Source organism: Garra rufa, chromosome 10 (assembly GCF_049309525.1).
Source record: "Garra rufa chromosome 10, GarRuf1.0, whole genome shotgun sequence".
In the NCBI taxonomy this organism is placed as follows: Eukaryota; Metazoa; Chordata; class Actinopteri; order Cypriniformes; family Cyprinidae; genus Garra; species Garra rufa.
The window spans coordinates 47,268,739-47,291,935 of NC_133370.1; the positions used below are offsets into that span (position 1 = coordinate 47,268,739).

General features: G+C 35.2%; 1 protein-coding gene across 2 annotated transcripts; it reads left to right on the forward strand.

Annotated features, from left to right (window-relative positions):
* The first annotated feature begins 317 nt into the window (after nt 1–317).
* LOC141343607 (myosin light chain, embryonic-like) lies at nt 318–6,600 on the forward strand. 2 transcript variants are annotated; one of them, XM_073848187.1, is made up of 7 exons: nt 318–464; nt 2,723–2,750; nt 4,087–4,236; nt 4,381–4,554; nt 5,711–5,788; nt 6,150–6,182; nt 6,364–6,600. In XM_073848187.1, exons 1-6 carry the CDS (start codon nt 363–365, stop codon nt 6,176–6,178), a joined length of 561 nt encoding a protein of 186 aa, XP_073704288.1. In that variant the 5' UTR covers nt 318–362; the 3' UTR covers nt 6,179–6,182; nt 6,364–6,600. The 2 variants fall into 2 exon arrangements, with proteins under 2 accessions (XP_073704288.1, XP_073704289.1); XM_073848188.1 differs by having other exon boundaries at nt 6,448–6,600.
* Nucleotides 6,601–23,197: the final 16,597 nt, after the last annotated feature.

Below are 23,197 nucleotides of genomic sequence, written 5' to 3' on the forward strand. Positions count from 1 at the left end.
TGTATTCAGAAGAGATGTGGCATGCATTATGAAGAACCCAAGTCTGATCTGTATCTCTTACTGACTAAAATCCACAATCCTGATTTTCTAGCTAAATTAACAAACTCTTTAGCCCTTACGGCCCAGTACAGATGGACGAGAGCGTCTGTTGTGAGAAGACAATGTGTCTCAAATAGAAGCCATTGGCCATGTCCTTTTACGGCGTTCCTCTTTGTATTTGGCACCTTCCTGGGACAAAAGGGGGCAGGGCATACCTGTCAGACAGAGGATAAAGAGGCCTCCAGCAGCATGGAGTCCTGTACCCAGAGTGTGTCTGACCCTGTGCTGTCTCCATCCCTCTGTGTTGCTTCGTAACCATCAACATGGCCCCCAAGAAGAAGGAAGAGCCCAAACCAGCAGCTGCACCCAAGCCCCCAGAGCCCGAGCCCCCCAAGGAGCCAGAGTTTAACGCAGCTGAAGTCAAGGTACTGACATCTAAATTGTTGCAAGAGATGGACTTGAATTTTATTTGCATAGTTTTTAGTCAGGGGAGACTGCAAACTATCAGTGTTCAGATGCCAAAAACTGGAAATAGAACTTATAATTGAAAACTGAGATAACCTGAAACTGCTATCAAATTGAACATGCTGTCTAGTCTGACTAGGATATGTGTAACTTCTGATCCATTTGGTTTACACCAAGCAACAAGTCTTCTGTTTTCCTATTAATTAGGATGAAGACCAAGTGAAAATTAAAACTTAAATGAGCTAACATTCCTGCTACTTCTGACCAAAGACTTTAGACACTTTCTCTTGACAGATTGGCATCTGAGTTGTATTCATTCAAGATTGCAAAGTTCTTTATTGGCATGAAGAACCTTTAACGTCCATGGAATCTTTCCATTGCACAAAAGGTTCTTTAGCTGATCAAAATGTTCTTTACACCAAGGAAAATGTGACCCTGGATCACAAAACCAGCCATAAGTGTCAGTTTGGATTCTGAAAGCTGAATAAATAAGCTTTCTATTGACGTGATATGTTAGATATAGGACGACTATTTGAAAATCTACAATCTGAGGGTGCAAAAAAATCTAAATACTGAGGAAATCACATTTAAAGTTGTCCACATTAAGTTCTTAGCAATGCATATTACTAATCAAAAATTTTGTTTTGATAGATTTATGGTAGGAAATTTACAAAATATTTTCATGGATCATGATATTTACATAATATCCCAATGATTTTTGGCATAAAAGAAATACATGCAATGTATTTTTGGCTATAAATATACCTATGCTACTTAAGACTGGTTTTGTGGTCACTAAAACTGCTCACTAAAAGGTTCTTTGAGGAACCAAAAATGCTTCTATGGCATCACTGCTCTCTTTTTAAGAATGCAGAGTGTCTTGAAATCAGTTTCTCTATTAAATGTCCTGATGACAAATGTTACCTTCTCACAGACAACTGCTCTGCTCTTGTTGCTTTCATTGATGCCCATGAGCTATTTTGAGCAACATCAGAGGCACCATTTGATGTCAAGGGCGTAGTGCGTCCAAAAGAATGACCTGCAGATTCATTGGCTGAGCATCCCCGAATGCTATCTTCCACAGTCACCGCTTGGCATACATATTTGTTTAATCTGCAGGGCTCGGAATTGATTTGAAAAGCCATTTGCTCGAACTAAACAATTGTCAGTGTTTGTTTTGTTATTGTCTGAGAATCCGGCATTCTGTCTTTCCCACATCCAAATGTTTTAGCCACTCGCAGAAGTTCAGCATATTTAAACACAAAACATATAAATACAACATATCATCAGTAATACCCAGTGGCGTATCACGTTCCAAACCTTCCGTTTTTTGCAGGTTAATAAATATTTGGATTTCCTAATGTAATGGTGGAAAATTGACAGTATGGCTTGAGTTTCAGAGGAGCAGTTTTAGTGGTCAGCGTTGCCACTCTACACCCCATTTCCATAGTCTGAAAATTTGGGGTTAGGAGAAGCCATAATATATGTTCCAAACCATTGAGGTTTAGGCCACACACAATGTGATTTTGATTACACTGCTCCAGAATGGACCACCCAAACTGTACGGTATTGTTAATTCTGAAGGCTTCGCACATTCACAATTTCTTTTTTAAGAAAAGTGCATAGAACAGATGCAGTATTTCTAATGAGCTCTGAGTACTGAGATCCATCATTTACAGTAGCCCTATAATTTCCTGCATCCAGTGGCAATGATTTTGTAACGTTTCAATATGCATTAACGATTCTTGCCTTTGCAAATCCAGTTGCACTGTTAGGTCGCAATATCATTTTAAGCAACTGTTTCATCTTTTGGCATTTTCCCATTTCCTAAGGCCATAAAAAGCATCCTGTCAGTGTCATGCATTTGTAGCCTTCAATCACTGTCTAAGCCAGCTGGTAATAGTTTGTGCTAAAATGACAAAAGGGGTATCGGGTGTACACCCGCAGGGCCACACACACCCTCTGGCTCAAGGTTGCTCATAAATTCTTTTGGACAATGAGTCACAGGACAAACAGGATTGAGTTTGAGTAACCAGAGCCGGGTGAGTGTGCAGACATTTGACAGCCGCATGTGTCCGGAGCAAGGGTCACGCCCTGGAGGACAAAGAGGACCTGAGCATTAATAGTCATGTAATCCCATTATAGTCTTGTTTGCAATTTATTAAACTTTTGTGCATGATTATTTATTATTTGATTTTTTTTTTTTTTTTCTTGGCAGATTGAATTCACTGCTGAGCAGATTGAGGGTAAGTCACATTTTTGGACACATTTCAATATTACTTTAACTTAAAAAGTACATTTAGAGCATATAACTCATGTGTTAAACTACACTGCTATTGCTTATACTCAAATAAATAAATAAATAAATTCAAATTTATTCAGGTTTTTGTTATTTTATTATATGCAGTTTAAAGTAAAAATACCTAAACCAAAGTTTAAAAAAATACTTTTTATTCAAAATGTTTTTTTTCTTTTTAAAACAAGTCTTAATGTCTTATACAGTTAGCTTCTAAATATTTTTTTTTATATTTAAAGCCTAACTAATAGTATAATTTTATATCATAGTATACTATATACTATAATAAAAAATCAACATAGACAGATTTTTTTGCACCTTATTGACATTAAGTTTGCACCTTATCTCTCTCTTACAGTTTGATTTACATTTATTTGTAAAGTGCTTTACACAATATATATAGTTTTAAAGCAGCTTTGCAGAAAATTAATGTTTATAGATTACAACTAAGAATGATCTGTTATTTCTGGAAGCCCTTTTCTGTCACTGAAAAAAAAGGTAATTGCTAATTTTTATCTCACAATTGACTTTCTTTCTTGCAATTGCGAGAAATAACTGAGATATAAACTAACAACTGCGAGTTACAAAGTCAGAATTGCTAGATAAAAAGTCAGAATTGTAGGATATAAACTGCGAGAAAAAAAAGATTGATATGTTCACAGAATTGCGAGTTTATATCTCACAATTCTGACTTTATAACTCGTAATCGTGAGTTTAGTCACACAATTCTGAGAAAAAAAGTCAGAATTGCGAATTTGTATGATGCAATTATGAGAAAAAAAGTCAGAATTGTGAGAAGTCGAAATAACTTTTTTTTTTATCCTTGATGGAAACAGGCTTCCATAGTTATTAGAGGTGAATCTGTCAAAGTAATGTACATGTGGCAGAAATATACACTTCTAAGATTATACAAATCATGTGGTCAGTTTTGAGGAATGTTGGTAACCAAGTGGTTGATGGTAGCCATTGACTTCTATAGTATTTTTTTTTTTTTTCCCACACTGTGAAAGTCAATGGTCAGCTGTTTGGTTACTAACATTTTTAAAAAATATCTTCTTTTGTGTTCAACAGAAGAAAGAAACCCAAACAGGGGTCACCACAGCAGATAGTTTTGAGTTTGGCAAAAAGTAAAGAAATGAAATAGAATAAAAACTCAAAACCATATTTTCAGGACAGAGATCTAACAGAGACTTCAAACTAGCAGTGATCTAAAGCACGGGCAGCGTAGAGGGTTTACGTCTGTTGGAGAGTGAGAAACTCAAGTCCGACTGTCTTTTTCCCTGCAGATTTCAAGGATGCGTTCCAACTGTTTGACAGGACGCCAACCAACGAGATGAAAATCACCTTCGCTCAGTGTGGAGATCTGATCAGGGCTTTGGGTCAGAACCCCACCAACGCTGAAGTTATGCACGTCTTAGGCAAACCCAAAGCTGAAGGTGAGACAGTGAACCTGACAAAATCAGACTTCCACGGCCTATAAATCTGAAAAGAACATATGTTTGACTGCCCGCTCTCAAATGCCAAGAGCCAAACTGTTCTGATCATGCCACAGAGATTCATCTTGCTTCTTTTGTTGGCAGACATGAATTCAAAGATGCTGGATTTCGATCAGTTCCTGCCCATGCATCAACACATCTGCAAGGCCAAAGACCGCGGCACCTTTGAAGACTTTGTTGAGGGCCTGAGAGTGTTCGACAAAGAGGGCAATGGAACAGTTATGGGTGCTGAGCTCAGACACGTCCTCGCTACCCTGGGTAAGCTTTAACATCTAAAAATAATATAAACTAATTTAATATTCTTTCATATACACAAATTCCTGTAATAAATTCACGGAAGTTCTTTTTTAGCCATAATACTGTATCAATGAGGTATCATTATAGTTTTGAACCAGTTTTTTTTTTTATATATATATATAATTTATGTTTGTACATTTTATTTCAGTTTTAGTATTTTTTAGTAAATTAGTAATTTAGTACATCAAGTTAAACTAAATTAAAATAATATTTTTTACCTGGGAAACTAGCTGAAATAAAAAGTTGTTTATTTTTAACTTTCAGTTATTAATTTTACTAATTTTCTTATTTTTTGTCTTTATTTTTCCTTAAAGCAAGATAAATTCTCTTAAAAAGCAAACTTTGTAAGATTCCAGTATTTTTATTGAATCAAGTGAGTTAAACAATTTTAATTCCTCAAAATCAAAGTTTTGACTGGAGGTGTTGTATATATATAATATATTCAGCATAATATAATATAATATAATATAATATAATATAATATAATATAATATAATTATCAGTGCAAACAAGAAACATCACAACAGTTTTTATCTAAATTATAAAAAAGCAAATACCCCATAACTACAAATGTAACCCTGGACCACAAAATCAGTCTTAAGTAGCACAACTATATTTGTAGCAATAGCCAACAATACATGGGTCAAAATTATAGATTTTTCTTTTTTATGCCAAAAATCAGTAGGATTTTATGTAAAGATCATGTTCCATAAAGATATTTTGTAAATTTCCTACCGTAAATATATCAAAAATAAATTTTTGATTAGTAATATGCATTGCTAAGAACAACTTTAAAGGTGATTTTCTCAATATTTAGATTTTTTTGCACCCTCAGATTGCAGATTTTCAAATAGTTGTATCTCAGCCAAATATTGTCCCATACATCAGTGCATCTTATTTATTCAGCTTTCAGCTTTCTCAATTCCAAAAAATTGACCCTTATGACGGTTTTTGTGGTCCAGGGTTAAAAATTCACTGGCATCAGACTAGCGACTCCAAAGACAGGATGACAAACTGACACTTTATAATCACAGAACGGTCACGAGAAGCCAGTCCTGCTTTCATGTAGAGCACTGTAAAGCTCTAGTGATAATATGTGCTTGTGTCTTCTCCGTAGGTGAGAAGATGAAGGAAGACGAGGTTGAGCAGCTGATGGCTGGACAGGAGGATGCGAACGGCTGTATAAACTACGAAGGTGAGTTTGTACACGCTTTTACACCTCCATCACCTGCTACATTCAGCTGCTTCAGTCAATGTCAGCATGGCCACTAATACAGTATGTGCTACCTTATAAATCAGCATCTGTCACTAGACTGATATAATCACAGTTCATGTCTATGAAGTGGAAGTGATAATGAGGACAGAATGCAATTGTGCTCTTTACCTCTAGATGGCAATGTTGTCTCATCTAGTATAATTGACCTCGGATGTGTCTAGAACAGCAACTGTATACGCAGGACTTTGTAAAAAATTGTAGAAAATTGGGCTCAGAATAGTATAAACTATATATACATTGGCACAGAATACTGATTTAGATTTTTCTGTTTTTCCCACAGCTTTTGTAAAGCACATCATGGCTGGCTGAACAGGTATGACTCGCTTTTCCCACTTTTTCCTCAATGCTTTATTTATTTATTAGTTGTGCATTCACCGTTAAGTGTTTACTTCAAATCATTTCACATTATAAAGCATTTTGAGTCTTATCTTGATGCATGTGAATTGAATATTATTAGTGTTAATTGTTAATTTTTTTCTCTTCCTTTTCTTCAGGTGATCAAGACACTTCAAATGATGATACAACATAATGCCAATTTTATTTCATCGTTGTTCTTTTTTAAATTGAAACCCACACAGGTGTTTCCTGCCGTTGGTCCACTGTCTCCAACTATCTCTCAAACGTTCCTTTTTGTGTGGCTCCTCAGTCTGTTACGCCTAAATGATTCCATCATCATATCTGTTTGTCAATACAAAAAAAGTTTAATAAATGTCACGCTTGGTTTAAACAGCCTCCTCTGTCTGAATCCTGTTCTTTTCAATATTCTTGGAAAACATTAGAACTTGTGCTGGAAAGTCTTTGCATTTACACTCTTAAAAACAAAGGTGCTTTAAAAGGTTCTTCAAGCGATGCCATAGAAGAACCATTTTTGGTTCCACAAAGGACCATTCAGTCAAAGGTACTTTAGAGAACCATCTCTTTCTTACCTTTTTATAATCTGAAGAACCCTCTTTCGCCACAAAGAACCTTTTATGAAACAGAAAAGTTCTTCAGATGTTAAAGGTTCTTTAGGGAACCGTTTAGACAAAAAAAGGTTCTTCTATGGCATCGTGAAGCACCTTTAGTTTTAAGAGTGTAGAGATGTGTTGTGGATAAGCTACTGTAATGAAATGGGTGGCTTAGACATGTTTTCACCCCAAAAAACAGCAACAATGGCAGCATGTCATAAGATGATGATGGTGCCCTCAGGTGAGTAATAGTTACTGACATAACCAGTAAACTAAATAGGGTAACAAATTAGACTCTGGTGTTGAGATTTGCTTTAAATAGCTTGTTGTTATCCACTGAGGAACTATGGGAGGCACTTACGGTTTGGGGAAATGCCACTTAACAAGCCTGAAACAAATCATTTCTAATAATAAAGTTAACTGAATGAACTATAAATGTGCTATGTTCTATTTTCAGACATCAGGACAATAATATAATGCATGGTATTTTAACGTGACATAGCTATTTTCAGTCCACTGCTTTCTTTTCCTCATGATCATTTTGGTCACACTTTATTTTAAGATCCAATTCTCGTATTAACAAAGCATTAACTATGAATTTTGCCTCAGTAAACTCCTAATTTCCATCTTATTAATAGTTAATAAGGTAGTTGTTAATTTTAGGTGTTGGATAGGAATAGAGATGTAGAATATGGTCATGCAGAATATGTGCTTTATAAGGACTAATAAACAGCCAATGTGTTAATAATAGGCATGCTAATAAGCAACTAGTTAACAGTGAGAATTGGTCCCTGAACTAAAGTGTTACCATAATTTCCATTTCCCTTTGTATTCTGCTGTAAAATGACATATACTCATTAATAATTCATTGGAATGCACTACAATCCTGATGTCTCTTTCAGGTTTGTTTTCGCTTGAATGCTTTACAATGTAAGCTAATTGTCTCCTCTTTTCACTTCCCTGCTGAAAAGAACAATAGAAAACATCACAGAAATTCTAATTGTTTCCACTACAAATACCATTACAAACATTGCAAACCATCAAATTTTAACCATTAAAAAATGTTTTCCAGTAGTGTCTTGTGGGACATGTTTCATTGGGATTTAGTGGTTTTAACAAGCCACCGACAGTAGGTGATCAATTACTAGTAGAGATCAACAGTGTCCATTACAGTGTTCATTAAAACCCAACAATTCCCATTATAACCTGTAAAGCGATAAAAAAAAAATCTCAGCAGTTTTTATCCCTATTACCAGCGTTTACCGGAATGTTTCTCAAGCAAGTAAATAGAATATTTGTTATCTGACAAAATTACAAAAATCACTTTGAAACATCCACACTAATAAAAATTATTTTGTGTTGAAGTAAATAATACAGAAAAACTAAAGCAGTTTCTACATTGAATAAGTGAGTTCAGGCAAGAATAAAAAAAGAGTAAATTCAATATTAGTATTCAATTTAAGCTTGTAGAATTAAAAATTTGAACTTATAAGTATATTTTACTTGGAACTGTTTGTTATTTTTACAAAGACTGTTTAAGTAAGTATCTAAGTCATGATCCTGTTGTTCCCATCATGCACTTGGGCATGAATAATGAATAAGGTTTAATGTTTTCTGTTTTCGAGATGTATTTACACTGTTTTATGGTTGCTTTTGTTGTTGGGTTAAGTAACTTGCTATTTTGTAACATCTATTTTCTACTCAAAATGACTATTCACTGATTGTTACCGTCATTGTGTATTATGTGCCAAGTATTGAGGTCTCTGTGTTCATTTAGTTAGTTAATATATATATATATATATATATATATATATATATATATATATATAGATCTTGGATAGAATTGAAAACAGATACAGCAGGTGGTGGTGTTATACTATCTGACAGGAGATTAAAAAATCTTTTCAGAAACAGCACAAGGCAAAATCACATTCCAGCATCTGAATTTTTTTTTTTTATCTTCTCACTCCTCAGTCTATGCACTGTTTTCAATCAGGGTCGTCCCATGTGCCAGGCCCAGTGATGATATTCTCATTTTCTGTAGCAGAGGAGTTCACATCAACACCTGATTTGGCACCCTTGTATTAACTTGCATTAACAGGACAGACCCTGTCTCCCACAGTCCAGCCAGTTGTGAAGTAATGGGGGTGTTCCATTATCCTGCTCCTGCTGTCTCATACACTTTAAATTGATGTCACAAAAAAGAAGAAGAAGAAGAAAGAATATATTGGGAATTTTTGACATGTACTTGAGAGAGGGAGACTTTTGGCTTTTAACTTTTAAAACATTTTTTATTTTATCATCACATCATAAAGAAAGATTTATAACTGATAACAAAAAAAAAAAAAAACACAATACAATATAGCCTTTGACTCTTGACTTTGAAAAATAAAGCAATCAATATTTTAAATATTCCTTCAATACAAATTTAACACTAACTTATCGTCATCACTCGAATAAAAAAAAAAAAAATCTGTTTATGAACAACTTTGTTCTAAACATTGACATTTTATATAACCATTTGTGACCCTGGACCACAAAACCAGTCATAAGGGTTAATTTTTTAAAAATGAGATTTGAAAAAGAGCTTCCATTGATGTATGGTTTGTTAGTATAGGACAATATTATTGTATAATATTGAGATACAACTATTTGAAAGCCTGGAATCTGAGGGTGCAAATAAATCAAAATATTGAGAAACTCGCCATTAAAGTTGTCCAAATGAGGTTCTTAGTTATGCATATTACTAATCAGAAATTAAGTTTTAATATATTTACGGTAAGAAAATATCTTAATATCTGGAACATGATCTTTACTTAATATCCTAAAGATTTTTGGCATAAAACAATAATAATAAAAATTATTTTGACCCATAAAATGTACTTTTGGCTATTGCTACAAATATACTTACCATGCTACTTACGACTGATTTTGTGGTGCATGGTCACATATTCTATTTTAACTCTAGACTTCAAGTTCAAGTTCAGTTTTATTTCTAGAGCACATTTTAACTCGGAACAGAGCCGACAAAAGTGCTGCACAACAAACAATAATATATACCTGAAATAAAAAGTCAGTAAACAAATTAAACTAATCAAACCAATATAACAAAGGAAAAAACTGTAGAATAGAATAAAACCATTTAAAACCACACATTACTATATGTTAAAAGCCAGAGAGAAAAGATGACTTGAACTCAGATAAAGTGGAAGCCATTCTAATGTGAACTGGTAAGTTGTTCCAGAGGGTGGGGCCAGCTTCCTCAAAGGCTCTAGACCCCATGGTTTTTAAGCGAGTTCTAGAGGTCCAGAGGAGAAGTTTGCACTCTAAACTTAGTCCCCTCGCCGGGGTGTAGGAGTGGAGTAGATCGGACAAATGAGGCGGAGCTTGATTTTTAAGTGATTTGTAAACAAGTAGCAGGATTTTAAACTCAATTCGAGAGTGGATTGGCAACCAATGTAATGATCGCAAAAGGGGAGTGGCATGATCAAACTTTTTACACCCCTTCAGGAATCAAACTGGTGCATTTTGAATCACTTGTAACTGAGAGACTTGTGCCTTAGATATACCAAAGTAGAGGGAGTTCCATTAGTCCAGCCGAGAAGTAATAAAGGCATGGATAGCAACCTCTAGAGAGCTTTTTAAGAGAACCGACTTGATTTTAGAAAGAGAACAAAGACGAAAGAAGCTAGAACCTACTACAGCACTAATTTGTTTATCAAATTTTAAGGAATCGTCAAACACCACACCCAGATTCCGGGCATAGGGAGAGATGAAAGAATTTAAAGTCCTGAGATTGAGTTGAATACTTGCCCTGTGTTCGGGGGACTAAACATTTTTTTTTTTTTATCGGAGTTCAAGAACAGAAAATTTTTTGAGAGACATGATTTGACATCAGCAAGACAAGCAGTAAGAGAGTATCAACAGTGAAATTTGTATTCTTTGTCAAATTGCAGATCATCAGCATAACAGTGAAACGAGACGTTGTGTTTTCTAAAGATAGAGCCCTGAGGAAGAAGACAGAGAGAGAAGAGAGCCGGAGACAAGATAGAACCCTGTGGAACTCCGCAGGTTAAATTGCCTGGGGTCAAAAGAAAACGTACAGTTTTTACCACAAATCTCCTATTTGTTAAGGCCATAAGGCGCCAAATGAGAAATGAAAATCTCATGATCGAAGGCAGATGATCACTAGACGTCCAGCATCACTAGAATAGCAGAAGCACCAGAGTCAGTAGTCATAAAAATATCATTTAAAACTATTACAAGGGCAGTTTCAGTTCTGTGGAGTGATTTGAACACAGATTGAAATTTTTCAAAGATGTGATTATTAGTTAAAAAAGCTGAAGTTGAAGAAGCACAGTTTTTTTCCATTACTTTTGAGATAAATGGTAAAGCCGAAATTGGCCTATAATTTTCTAAAACAGAGGCGTCAAGAGAGGGCCATTTTCAGGTCATCTGGAATAGTCCCAGATTTCAAACAGTTATACAGTGATACCAGCCCTGGACCGACGGTGTCAATCATTTGCTTCAAAAAGCAAGGGTGTAGGGGACAGACGGAGGGTTTTAATTTTGTGATCAACCTCCTTAGACTTCATCAAAGCTTTGATCTCTATTCCTTCATGTTCGATTTTATATATTTTGCAAATAGTCAACTTTGCCTGACCAAGTTGAAAAATTGCTGTTGTCAGAAAAATCCAGTCTTCAAACATGTTCTCTAAAAAAAGATCTGAGTCTATGATGATCACAAAACATACGGAATATACTGTCTGAGAATTAATGGTCAAACTACTTCAAAGTTTATTGATATTCTGTTTTATACTGTTCTTATAATGCATATTCTTTTATCATAGAATAGTTGTTCCCAACCACGTTCCTGGAGGTCACCCCCACACTGCATGTTTTTCATGTCTCCTTAATCAAATACACCTGATTCAGATCATCCAAGACCTGGAAGTGTCAGGAAGTGTCAGACAAAGGAGAGATGTAAAATGTCCATTAAAACCACTGTCATAGAACAAAGATTTACAAAATTGAATGGATAAACAAATTAACTCATCAAGGCCATTCCGTTTGCCATAACTGTACATGTTCTTACTTCTTTTCAAGGCCATCTCATGGGGGGGGGGGGGAAAGGTCGGTAATGAACCATGTAGCAATGCATTGCATATCTCCTGATTGCTTTGGCGTTGGACATTTATAAAACGATCAGAATGAAGGTAACTGTGCATCAGGTGCATAAATAACATTTTATGTCTGTCCTTCCTTTGGAGACATTTTGACTTTGCACATGCCATATACAGATCGTTTACTGACGAACGCATGTCGAGTTGTCTTGTATATAGTGCCAATTTTTGCCATGATTATGTTTATTTTTATATTAAATATCACAACAGACATTTATCACTATTTGACACTTTCAAATATGGCAGTTATTTTAATTATTTTTTACTTGGATATAGCCAACTGTATATGAAATGAAAGTTTTGTAGTTTAATAATGTGCTGCTGTTGTTTTGTCTGTGTTTGATGAGGTTGCAGAGTTTTCCAAATGGATGCATTTTGTCGAAGTGAAGTAAGTGAGCGGTGAACAGTGCATAGGAACCATTTCAATCAAAACGCAGCTCTTATCAAGCTGATGATCTGAATGAGATGTGTTAGATAAGACAGACATAGAACATGTGCACAGAGAGAAAGAGAGCTTCAGACATTCAAAAAAAATGCATTCATGATTGGCAAAACAATTAAAGAAATTGAACATACTTTCACTGAATAAAGTCTGATTATAAACTGGCACCATTACCTGAACAGTATTAAGGAAGCTTCCTCACAGAGAGCAGCAAATAAAAGAACATCAGGGACAATTATTTTACTCAGTTCAAATTTGACCTGAATTTCAGCAAGTGAGCCACAGTGACAAGATCTCGTATGGGAGAGAAGGAAAGGTGCATCTACCTGGCAGCGCTGTATGTGTCTCCTGCCATCTTTTGAGGACCAAAGACTGAACCCTCTTTGCTCTTTATCACTGCTCTCCGGAATCAATTGCTTAATTGTGATAACATACACTTTTTTATTGATTTAACATATTTTCGCAAAATAAAAGTATACATTTAATTCAAAAAAAGAAGGAAAGAAAGAAAGAAATGTACTGACCCCAGACTTTTCAAACAGTAGTGTATTTTGTTACTAAAGACTTTCTTTTCTTTTTAACTTTTTATTCATCAAAAAATCCTGAAAAGAGTATCAGGTTCCAAAAAATATTAAGGAGCAAAAGCTGTTTACAACTTTAATAATAAATCAGCATGTTAGAATAATTTCTAAAGGATCAAAGTGACACTGAATGGCTGAAATTTAACGAATGAAAATGAAAATGAAAATTTAACTTTGTATCACAGAAATAAATTAAAATTTATAACATATTAAAACTGAAATCAGTTATTTAAAATTGAAATAATATTTAATCTTTTTTCTGTATTTTTGAACAAATAAATGCAGCCTTGATGAGCTTGAAAAAAAAAAAAAACTAAAAAAAAATATGTCTATTCCCAAACTTGAAAGGCAGTGAGTGTATGTATAATAAGGCCATGTATATGTTTGTGTAATGGGTTTATTGTTTATTGCTTTGGCAGCATTATGCTGTTTCACACAGTCATGTCAATGAAGCTAATTTGAATGAGAAAGAGAGAGAGAAAGAGACTGTATTCTCTAATTTAACCACTAGATGGCAGACATGCATCATACACAAACTAGAGACTCAAGAAACGCCTAAATGGATCTGTCAGTGATTATTGCAAAACAGAGAGAGAGAAAAGCCTAATGCTTAATTAATTGTAACCAGAAACATAGTGTAGTATTCAGAACTTAAAATAGCTTTAACATCAATTTAAATTGTATTTTCAAAATATTTAAAACATAAAATATTTAGCTTGAAACATGATTTCCCCAGTATTAAGAGCGGCCCCCAAATAAAATTCCCCTTGGTCAACAATTATGCATTCAGAATCATGATGAAATTAAACAAGATCACATAATAAACCAACCATAAAAGGTTTATCATAAATGTGACCCTGGACCACAAAACCAGTCATAAGTAGCAGTGGTATATTTATAGCAATAGCCAGCAATGCATTGTATGTGTCAAAATTATTGATTTTCTTATATGGTAAAAAATAATTAGGACATTAAGTAAGGATCTTGTTCCATGGAGATATTTTGTAAATTTCCTACCATAAATATATCAAAACTTAATTTTTGATTAGCAATATGCATTGCTAAGAACTTCATTTGGACAACTTTAAAGGCAATTTTCTCAATATTTAGTTTTTTTTTGCACCCTCAGATTCCAGATTTTCATATAGCTGAAAATCTATCCTAACAAACAAACCATACATCAATGGAAAGCTTATTTATTCAGCTTTCAGATGATGCATAAATTTCAATTAAAAAAAATTGTGTTCCAGAGTCACAAATAGATGATTAAATGGGTCAGAAATGGGTCTGGGTCTGAGATTTTACAGCTAGAATCCACTTCCAAGATGCTCTGGAAAGGACTAACAACATGTTTTTCCAAACAGTGACAAACATAAAAATGTAGCATGCATTAGTGGGTTGTGTGCATGAAGACCATGTTGCATCAAACACACAAAAGTGTGCCGTCCTGCTGGCTTATTTCTGCAATTTCACAGCTTAGTTTCCATTATGTCAGACCTCAGGCGGCTCCTCTGTGATCAAGGGCACTGGCATTTTCACTCAAAGTCAACATACCAGGTTCAAAGCACATGGAAGAGACCTTCACGCTTTGGTCTTTAGGTGGATAGCCAGTTTAATAGAGCATAAACATGTTATTAAACGAACAAAGGCCTGGATTTGTAACTTGTCAGTGGAGATAAAACAATGTGGGGATGCTTGTGGACTTTGTATTTGAGGTCTGCAATATGTCTGGCAAGTGAGCATTATTAGCAGCACAGATTTATGCCACAGTTTTAAATTCTCTGCTTTAGTAGATATAAAAGCACACTTGAGAAAGTGCAGTCTGGCTTTTAGACCTTCTTTGCAGAGGTTTTACAGGATTACAGTGAATAAATGCTTGTCAGAGGAAGATGTGCGTCACATGAGTGAACAAAAAATATGTAAACAATAGAACTGCAGTGATGTGGAGAATATCAATTATATTGTGTTTACCAGTGGCATTTCATGTTTTGAAAGTTCATGTCAGATCTTTTTATAATTTAGGGTTCGTTTCACATTAGCAAAAAGGTGTAAAAACAAAATTTCAGTTGATATATTTGATCTGTTAGTTGCCAAGCTTAATCATCAAACACCATTTTGATATTGCAAAGATAAAGATGTTTTTTATGCTGGTGAGTGGACAAACTTAATGGGTTTACAAAAACACTTATCCATTGTTTTGGACTCATGAAGTGAAACATCCGCCTATACCATTGAAAAGCTTGGAAGTGCAAGGATCATTTTTTTTAATATAACTCTGATTGGATTCGTCTAAAAAAGAAGGAAGTCATATACACCTAGGATGCCTGAAGGGTGAGTGAATCATGGGCTAATTTTCATTTTTGGGTGAACTAACCCTTTAAAATCATAAAAATGATGCAAACCACATGTAGGAGGAGGAGGAGGTGAAGGGAGGCCAAGTATGGTGACCCATACTAGGAATTTGTGCTCTGCATTTAACCCATCCAAGTGCACACACACAGTAGTGAACACACACACACACCGTGAACACACACCCGGAGCAGTGGGCAGCCATTGCTGCGGCGCCCGGGGAGCAGTTGGGGGAACGGTGCCTTGCTCAAGGGACTCACCTCAGCCGTGGTATTGAGGGTGGAGAGAGTGCTGTACATTCACTCCCCCCACCTACAATCCCTGCCGGACCTGAGACTCGAACCTGCAACCTTTGGGTTACAAGTCCAACTCTCTAACCATTAGGCCACGGCTGCCCTTCGTATGCAACATAGATGAGGGGCAATTGCTATACTCACTGACAAAAGGTCATTGGAGATCAAATATAGAAAAAAAAAAAGAGAACATTTACGATAAAGTGTTCAAAATATTGTCACGTGAAGCTGGTCGCATGGTTTTGTTATAAACTATTTTTTAGTTTTTGGGGAGTGTTTGATTAGTAACAGGCTAGTTGACAATTTTTGTGGATATGAGTAAAATGAAAGAAAGTTAATATAAATAATCGTGACTTTAACATTTGTTTTAATCATTATTTTAAACTTAAGACTTATCAATTCAGAAGCAGACAGCACAAAACCTGTACTTTAAGGAACATAAAGACAATTTCAAACAAACTAAAAAACAGGGTGCACCAAATATTTCTGTGAAATTCTTAAGGACAGTAAGTGTGCGCTAACCTACAGAATGACCTGACTTTGCATTGTCTGTGCTGCATTCACATCAAAATGTTTCACAATTACTTGATTAGTTCACCTAAAAGTTCATATACAGTGCCTTGCAAAAGTATTCATTTTTTTCACATTTTGTTTTGTTGCAGCATTATGTTAAACTGCTTTAAATTAGTTTTTCCCCACATCAACTTACACTCCATACACCATAATAAGGACAAAGCAAAACCCAGATTTGCAAATTTTACAAATTTATTAAAAATAAAACACTGAAATAAGTAACTCGGTACATAGTTGGAGCACCTTTACAGCCTCAAGTCTTTTTGGGTCTGATGTGACAAGCTTTGCACATCTGCATTTGGCAATTATCTGCCATTCTTTGCCTTACTTTTTCACCTCTCAAGCTCTGTCAGCTTGGATGGGGGCTGGCAGACATTTTCTAGAGTCCTAGTTGTTCCAATCGTCTTCCATTATGGATAACGCTTCTGTGAACCTTCAATGCAGCAGATTTTTTTCTGAACTCTTCTCTAGATCATTGCCTTAACGCAAGTCTGTCACTGAGCTCTACAGGGAGTTATCTTGACCTCAGGACTTGGTTTTTGCTCTGATATGCATTTTCAGCTGTTAGACCTTTTCTGAGAGGTGTGTCTTTCTAAATCATACTCATTCAAATGAATTTGCCACAGTTTAACTCCACTCGAAGTGTAGTAACATCTAGAAGCAATATGAATGCTCCTGAGCTAAATTTCGAGTGTCCCAGAAAAGGGTATGAATACTTATGCAATGGGATATTTGCCAGGTTTGACATCAAAGACACCAAATCTTAAAAAAAAAACCATCTAATTGTGAATATGTTGACGTTTGAGAGCTGCATGTGATTGGATTAGAGAGATTATCTGTCTGCTTGCTGAGGTGTGAAAAACAAATCATAAACGAACAAGCAATACCAAATGACACATTAAGAGCTTTTGTGTAATGTAATCTTGATGCTATTTTGTTCTTAGAATAACATTTGGGATTTAGCCAACAAAGTTTTAAGTATGTATGAGTTTAAGCCTGTCATATTACCAAAACTGTACCCAGATGTCATTAATGTCATTGAGCTTTTGCTCTGCACTGCAGTCTGGGTCCCGTCTGAACCGTCTCAGTTGATCCACTAGAGATTTTAATCCACGCCAATTGGGCTTTCGCAGTATGTTTGGGTCACTGGGGATAAGTCATTCTCCAGCCTTCTGCTGCTAAAATAGCTTCAAAGTCCAGCTTATACTGTCAGTAAAAGCTCTATATAGCCATGGATGACATGGATGGAACTAATGCTATTGCATTAGACAACAAAACACAAAAACCAAGTCTGTATTTTTTTCTTAGAACTTACATCATCTGAACTATTTTTGCAATGACAACCAACTTGGTGTTGATTTTTAGTAGCTGTATAGTATGAAGTCAGTTCCCCTCAAGCTACACTCATTTTTGGTTCCACAAAGAACCATTCAGTCAAAGGTTCAGTCGAGGAACCATCTCTTTTTTACCTTTTATAATCTGAAGAACCTTCTTTCGCCACAAAGAACCTTTTGTAAAATAGGAAGGTTCTTCAGATGTTAAAGGTTCTTCATGGAACCATTTAGACTAAAAAGTTGCTTCTATGGCATCGTGAAGCACCTTTATTTTTAAGAGTGTAATTCCACACATTTTTGCTAACCAAGTGTCCAAATATCCAATAAACTTCTTAAGTGTCTTCCGAATACACCTTAAAGACCTGTGGTAGTGACATATCTGAAGTGTATTCATACTTCACAAGCTGGTAAATGTCCTGTTAATGGTGAGAGAAAAGGTGAACAAAGGATGCATTTATGCTCCATTTCCTTTCTGGCCAAGAAAAACAGTGCATGAATAACATAACACTCATCCTCCCAAGATACACTGGTGTCTAGCATCTGGATGTGATGTTCTTATTTTTTTATTCAACATATTTTCACAAACCTGCATTAATATCCATGTTGATTCTGTCCATTTGCTATTATGTCAACGGTGTATAAAAATGCAAAAATGTGAGAATTTGGTGCATGCACTGCTATGACGAATTTATTTTGCAGTATTTGGATGAAGAGGATCTGTGAGTTTGTAACAGATTTAAGCAATGTGTTCTTTATGCGTAGGCTCCCAAAGACCACTATGTTTGAAAATAATAATAAAACCAAAACCATGTATACAACCCAAGATTTAACCCTCTGTGAGGTCACAATGTAGATATACACTTTTCAGATTTAACTTACAAAATACAGTTGTTTCTGTTCAGGGACAATCTGGCAATTCTAGCATCTTCATGAGGAATCTCTGAACATAACATTTTCTAAACATATTTTTTAAAAACATTTTGCTTATATAATAACTAGTTCTCACAAGCATTTTTAACCTGATACAATATGTCAAGTTTGGAGTCATTAAAAAGAGTCTCCTAAATCTTGCACAGAACATCAGTCTGATGTAATCAGGAACTAATGCTGGCTAATACACGAATGAAGCGTCAAGAGAGACTGTTTCTGAGTTTTCACAATGTTTTATATTCAAACAGAGCAGTAACACTGATTATGTAATGTCTATGTACATTGTTTGCATCCTCACACTTTTATTTTACACTTTTAAGGCATTTTGGCTTTTTTTTACATTAAACTGCAGAAAATAGATTATATACAAAGTATCATGGCATAAAATTACACAAATGAACAAATATAAAACATGGTATTAAAACTACAAAATTAATTTCAAATGAAATGAAATTCAAAAATGTGTGAATGTACAGTATTATTCAAGAGGAGAAATATTTGCCCTCTATTATCTACATAATTCACATAATTTATCTGACCAACTCATTTTTACACTTATTCAAAACACTTAAATCAAATGAATCACATTAATAACACTTGTCTAAATCAAGATTCGCACTTCATTAATCAATGCTTTGAAAATAAAATACTGTCTTTCCTCATATCCAGTTTATTTACATGTATACATGATATATATATTGTTCACACACTCCAACGGCTCTGGTAGGCGATATGGTGATACAATGGCCATGTAACTATTCCAATATAATATTGTCAGTCTCTTTATGGAAGTATTATTCTTTGTATTATTTATAAAGAGACAAATAATGTGGATTTTTATTGAACAGCAATACATTTAGTCATGTCTTGCCAATTGTCAACTAGCCAATGTGTTTTAAATATCACTAGGATATACAAAAATCACCCTTAAGTATTGTAGAGCAGTCCTCGAGGAATGGAGTTGAGATCCACTGGTTTAGAAATCACACATTTCTTCGAGAAATGCTTAAACTTTATGAAACTAAAAGCTGATTAATTTTATTTATATATATATATATTTTTTTACTACAAGTTAATGTATTAAACCATTTACACTGATGTGTGGAGAACATTAGTATTGTGGCCTTATCTGTCATTCCCATTGATATAAATGACTGATATTTCAGAAATCGTGCCATCTATAGGTGGTATAATATTCAGAAAAAAAATTGTAGGGCTTGATGTATTTAGAAGAAAACTACTTTGACATTAACATGCATGGAACAGAGAAAAAAAATAAGGTTGCATATTGTAGTGCCACTTTGTGACTGATTTCAGAAGATTTGGTACATTTTACCAGTAAATATATACAGTGCCTTGTGAAATTATTCATTTTTTTCACATTTTGTTATGTTGCTGCCTGATGTTAAACTACTTTAAATTACTTTTTTCCCACATCAATCTACACTTCCTACTCCATAATGGCAAAGCAAAAAATAGGGTTTCAACATTTGTGCAAATTTATTAAAAATAAAAACTGAAAAGATCCCGTTGCATAGGTATTCGTTGCATACTGAGTTAAGGGTATGAATACTTATGCAATGTACTTATTTCAGTGTTTTATTTTTAATAAATTTGTAAAATTTGCAAATCCGGTTTTTGCTTTGTCATTATTATGGTGTATGGAGTGTAAATTTTACAAATTTATTAAAAATAAAACACTGAAATAAGTACATTGCATAAGTATTCATACCCTTAACTCAGTACATAGTTGAAGCACCTTTACAACCTCAAGTCTTTTTGGGTATGATGTGACAAGCTTTGCACATCTGCATTTGGCAATTATCTGCCATTCTTTGCCTCATCTTTTCACCTCTCAAGCTCTGTCAGCTTGGATGGGGGCTGGCAGACATTTTCTAGAGTCCTAGTTGTTCCAATCGTCTTCCATTATGGAGAATGCTTCTGTCAACCTTCAATGCAGCAGATTTTTTTCTGAACTCTTCTCTAGATCATTGCCTTAACACAAGTCTGTCACTGAGCTCTACAGGCAGTTATCTTGACCTCAGGACTTGGTTTTTGCTCTGATATGCATTTTCAGCTGTTAGACCTTTTCTGAGAGGTGTGTGCCTTTCTAAATCAGACTCATTCAAATGAATTTGCCACAGTTTAACTCCACTCCAAGTGTAGGAACATCTAGAAGCAATATGAATGCTCCTGAGCTAAATTTCGAGAGTCCCAGAAAAGGGTATGAATACTTATGCAACGGGATATTTTCAGTTTTTTATTTTTAATAAATTTGCACAAATGTTAGAAAACTATTTTTGCTTTGCCATTAAGGAGTAGGGAGTGTAGATTGATGTGGGAAAAAAGTAATTTAAAGTAACATAACAAAATGTGAAAAAATGACTAATTTCGCAAGGCACTGTATCCATTTTCCTAATAGTCGGCATGTTTGTTGAGTTGAGTGATTTTTAAAGAATATAGTAGCATGTTACCAAAAAATACTAGTTTAGTGATACAGCTGTGGTGTTACAAGCGTTTTCAGTAGCGCCCCCTATGGCTAGAATTTGACACAACTTGATGAAAAGTTGTCAAACAACATTGTCAAAATGATCCCATTCACACAGAACTGTGAAAACGACTAAAACGCTGTATGCATGCATGCCACGCCAGTAGATGGCATGCCACTTTCTAAAGAAACACTATATGCCTGTTCACATTGAACATGTTATACGCATGCGCAAGATGTCATCATTTTCACAAATTTGCATTTTTGCAGTTTACACGAAGAAACCTGTATTCAAAAATTTGTATTTTCAGGCCCCCAAAATGTCATTTTCATTTAAATAAATAGCTAAAACACTTAAAAAATGTCATGTTAATACTAGGGCCGGGACTTTAACGCGTTAATTTAGATTAATTAATTACACAAAAATAACGCGTTAAAAATTTTTAACGCATTTTAATCGCACTTAGTTTTGCACCGCGGAACGTTTCTCACTGGATGAGATTCCGCGGACCGATTATACTGGAGCACCAACTAGCATTCAGAGATGCGTTCGTCCTAAATAGTATTGTATGTCCCAAATCGTAGTATGTTTAAAAAGGTATTCCAAAGATTCCCGGATGGTTTACTACTTAACGATCAATGCACACTCTTAACGGCTAATATTGCCCGCAACACACTGCGCCGTGAACGAGGATTCGATTAGAACTACAAACACGCATAAAAAGTGTTAAAAAACTACAAACATGGAGGATATGCGCGACCAATGGACAGGTAGAGAAAGGGGTTTGAGTGATAAATAATCCGTGTGTAACCTGATAAAAAATATTTTTTAAATGTTATCCGCGTTATATTCCATGTGCAGCAACATTTATAATGATAGGTTTGGTCATTAACGTTTAAATGCATAATTAAGCAAACACAAGAGCAGAGTTCTCGGCATGAAAGACTCGTTAAAGAACGTGCCTCTTGCTACACTTAATGGCAATATTGCACTGGTCTGTTGGACTTGGTTGAACAAAAATAAACAATATTTTGTTGCTTAAGCTTATGTATTCAGTCATTATTCAATGGTATACTAAAAATCCATGTAAAAATCTTACTTCTCACTGTTCTCAGGTCAAATATTTATATGCGATTAAAATGCGATTAATTTCGATTAATTAATTACAAAGCCTCTAATTAATTAGATTAAATTTTTTAATCGAGTCCCGGCCCTAGTTAATACATCTCAGCACTGCAGTGACAGATAAATAAATAAATACCTCTGTGGATCAAGGTTTACAATCTGGTGGCCCATTAGCAGTCGTGGGGCCACAGGACAATGTTGGTTGGCCCAGCTTGCCAGTTCTGATTTTGTAGTTCTGTCCAAGGCTAAGCAAGACAGATGTCCTGCTTGCACTCATTTAAATGACGGCAGTGAACAGCGACCCCGTTCAAGCTTTAAAAAAAGGTGCAAAACTATCACAGAATGTTCCCACACGACTCATGCCATATATATTCAAACTGTTCTAAATGCAAATTATAGAGTTTGGTGAAAAAAAAAAAAAAAATGTATAGATTGGTTTTGTAATAATCTAGACCTCGGCTGCTTCTCTCCTGCATATTCATGAGACTGTATGAAGTTGAAGCAGGAGTTTGTTCCAGTTCACCCAAGAAACGCACACAATCGCACATTCTCCCATCGATGATAATTAAAAATCACATTAAGATCACTGACGGAGGTTTATGCAAAAACGATGACTTATTCCAATACACATGAGTGTCAGTTGTAGATGGTTTGTTTAGATTCAAAGTGAGAGGACTTGTGGATGAGATACCACGAATGATGAATGATGTCCAGAGTGAGATGCCATTTATATTGGCTTATGAAGAATGTTGTTTGAAGACTGTATTTGTTGTTTGACTGTGAGCAGTGAGTGGACGACGGAGCACTGCTGGATTGGCGGCGTCTGAGGCAGGTAAATTGACCAATTGACGAGACATACATTGGGTTACTGCAGATTTATTTCACCAGCGCTGGATAATGTTTGAACTAGTTAGCAGAGATCTTCTGCTGGGGTAGAGATCTGAAGACTCTAGTTCTAAGTGTGATATAGATGCCAAGTATGGACCAAGATCCTTTCAGAACAGAACACTGGGACTTTATTGTTATAAACTGATTTGCCTGATCAGTCTGCTGAGTGCCCATCCAAGTCATTTTATAAATAA

Excerpts from the sequence above, each read along its gene's own strand:
- LOC141343607 (XM_073848187.1), top strand. The coding sequence starts at position 363 with ATGGCCCCCAAGAAGAAGGAAGAGCCCAAACCAGCAGCTGCACCCAAG. Across the intron at positions 4,237-4,380 it reads AGGCAAACCCAAAGCTGAAG|ACATGAATTCAAAGATGCTG; the intron begins GTGAGACAGTGA and ends TTTTGTTGGCAG. Across the intron at positions 4,555-5,710 it reads ACACGTCCTCGCTACCCTGG|GTGAGAAGATGAAGGAAGAC; the intron begins GTAAGCTTTAAC and ends TCTTCTCCGTAG.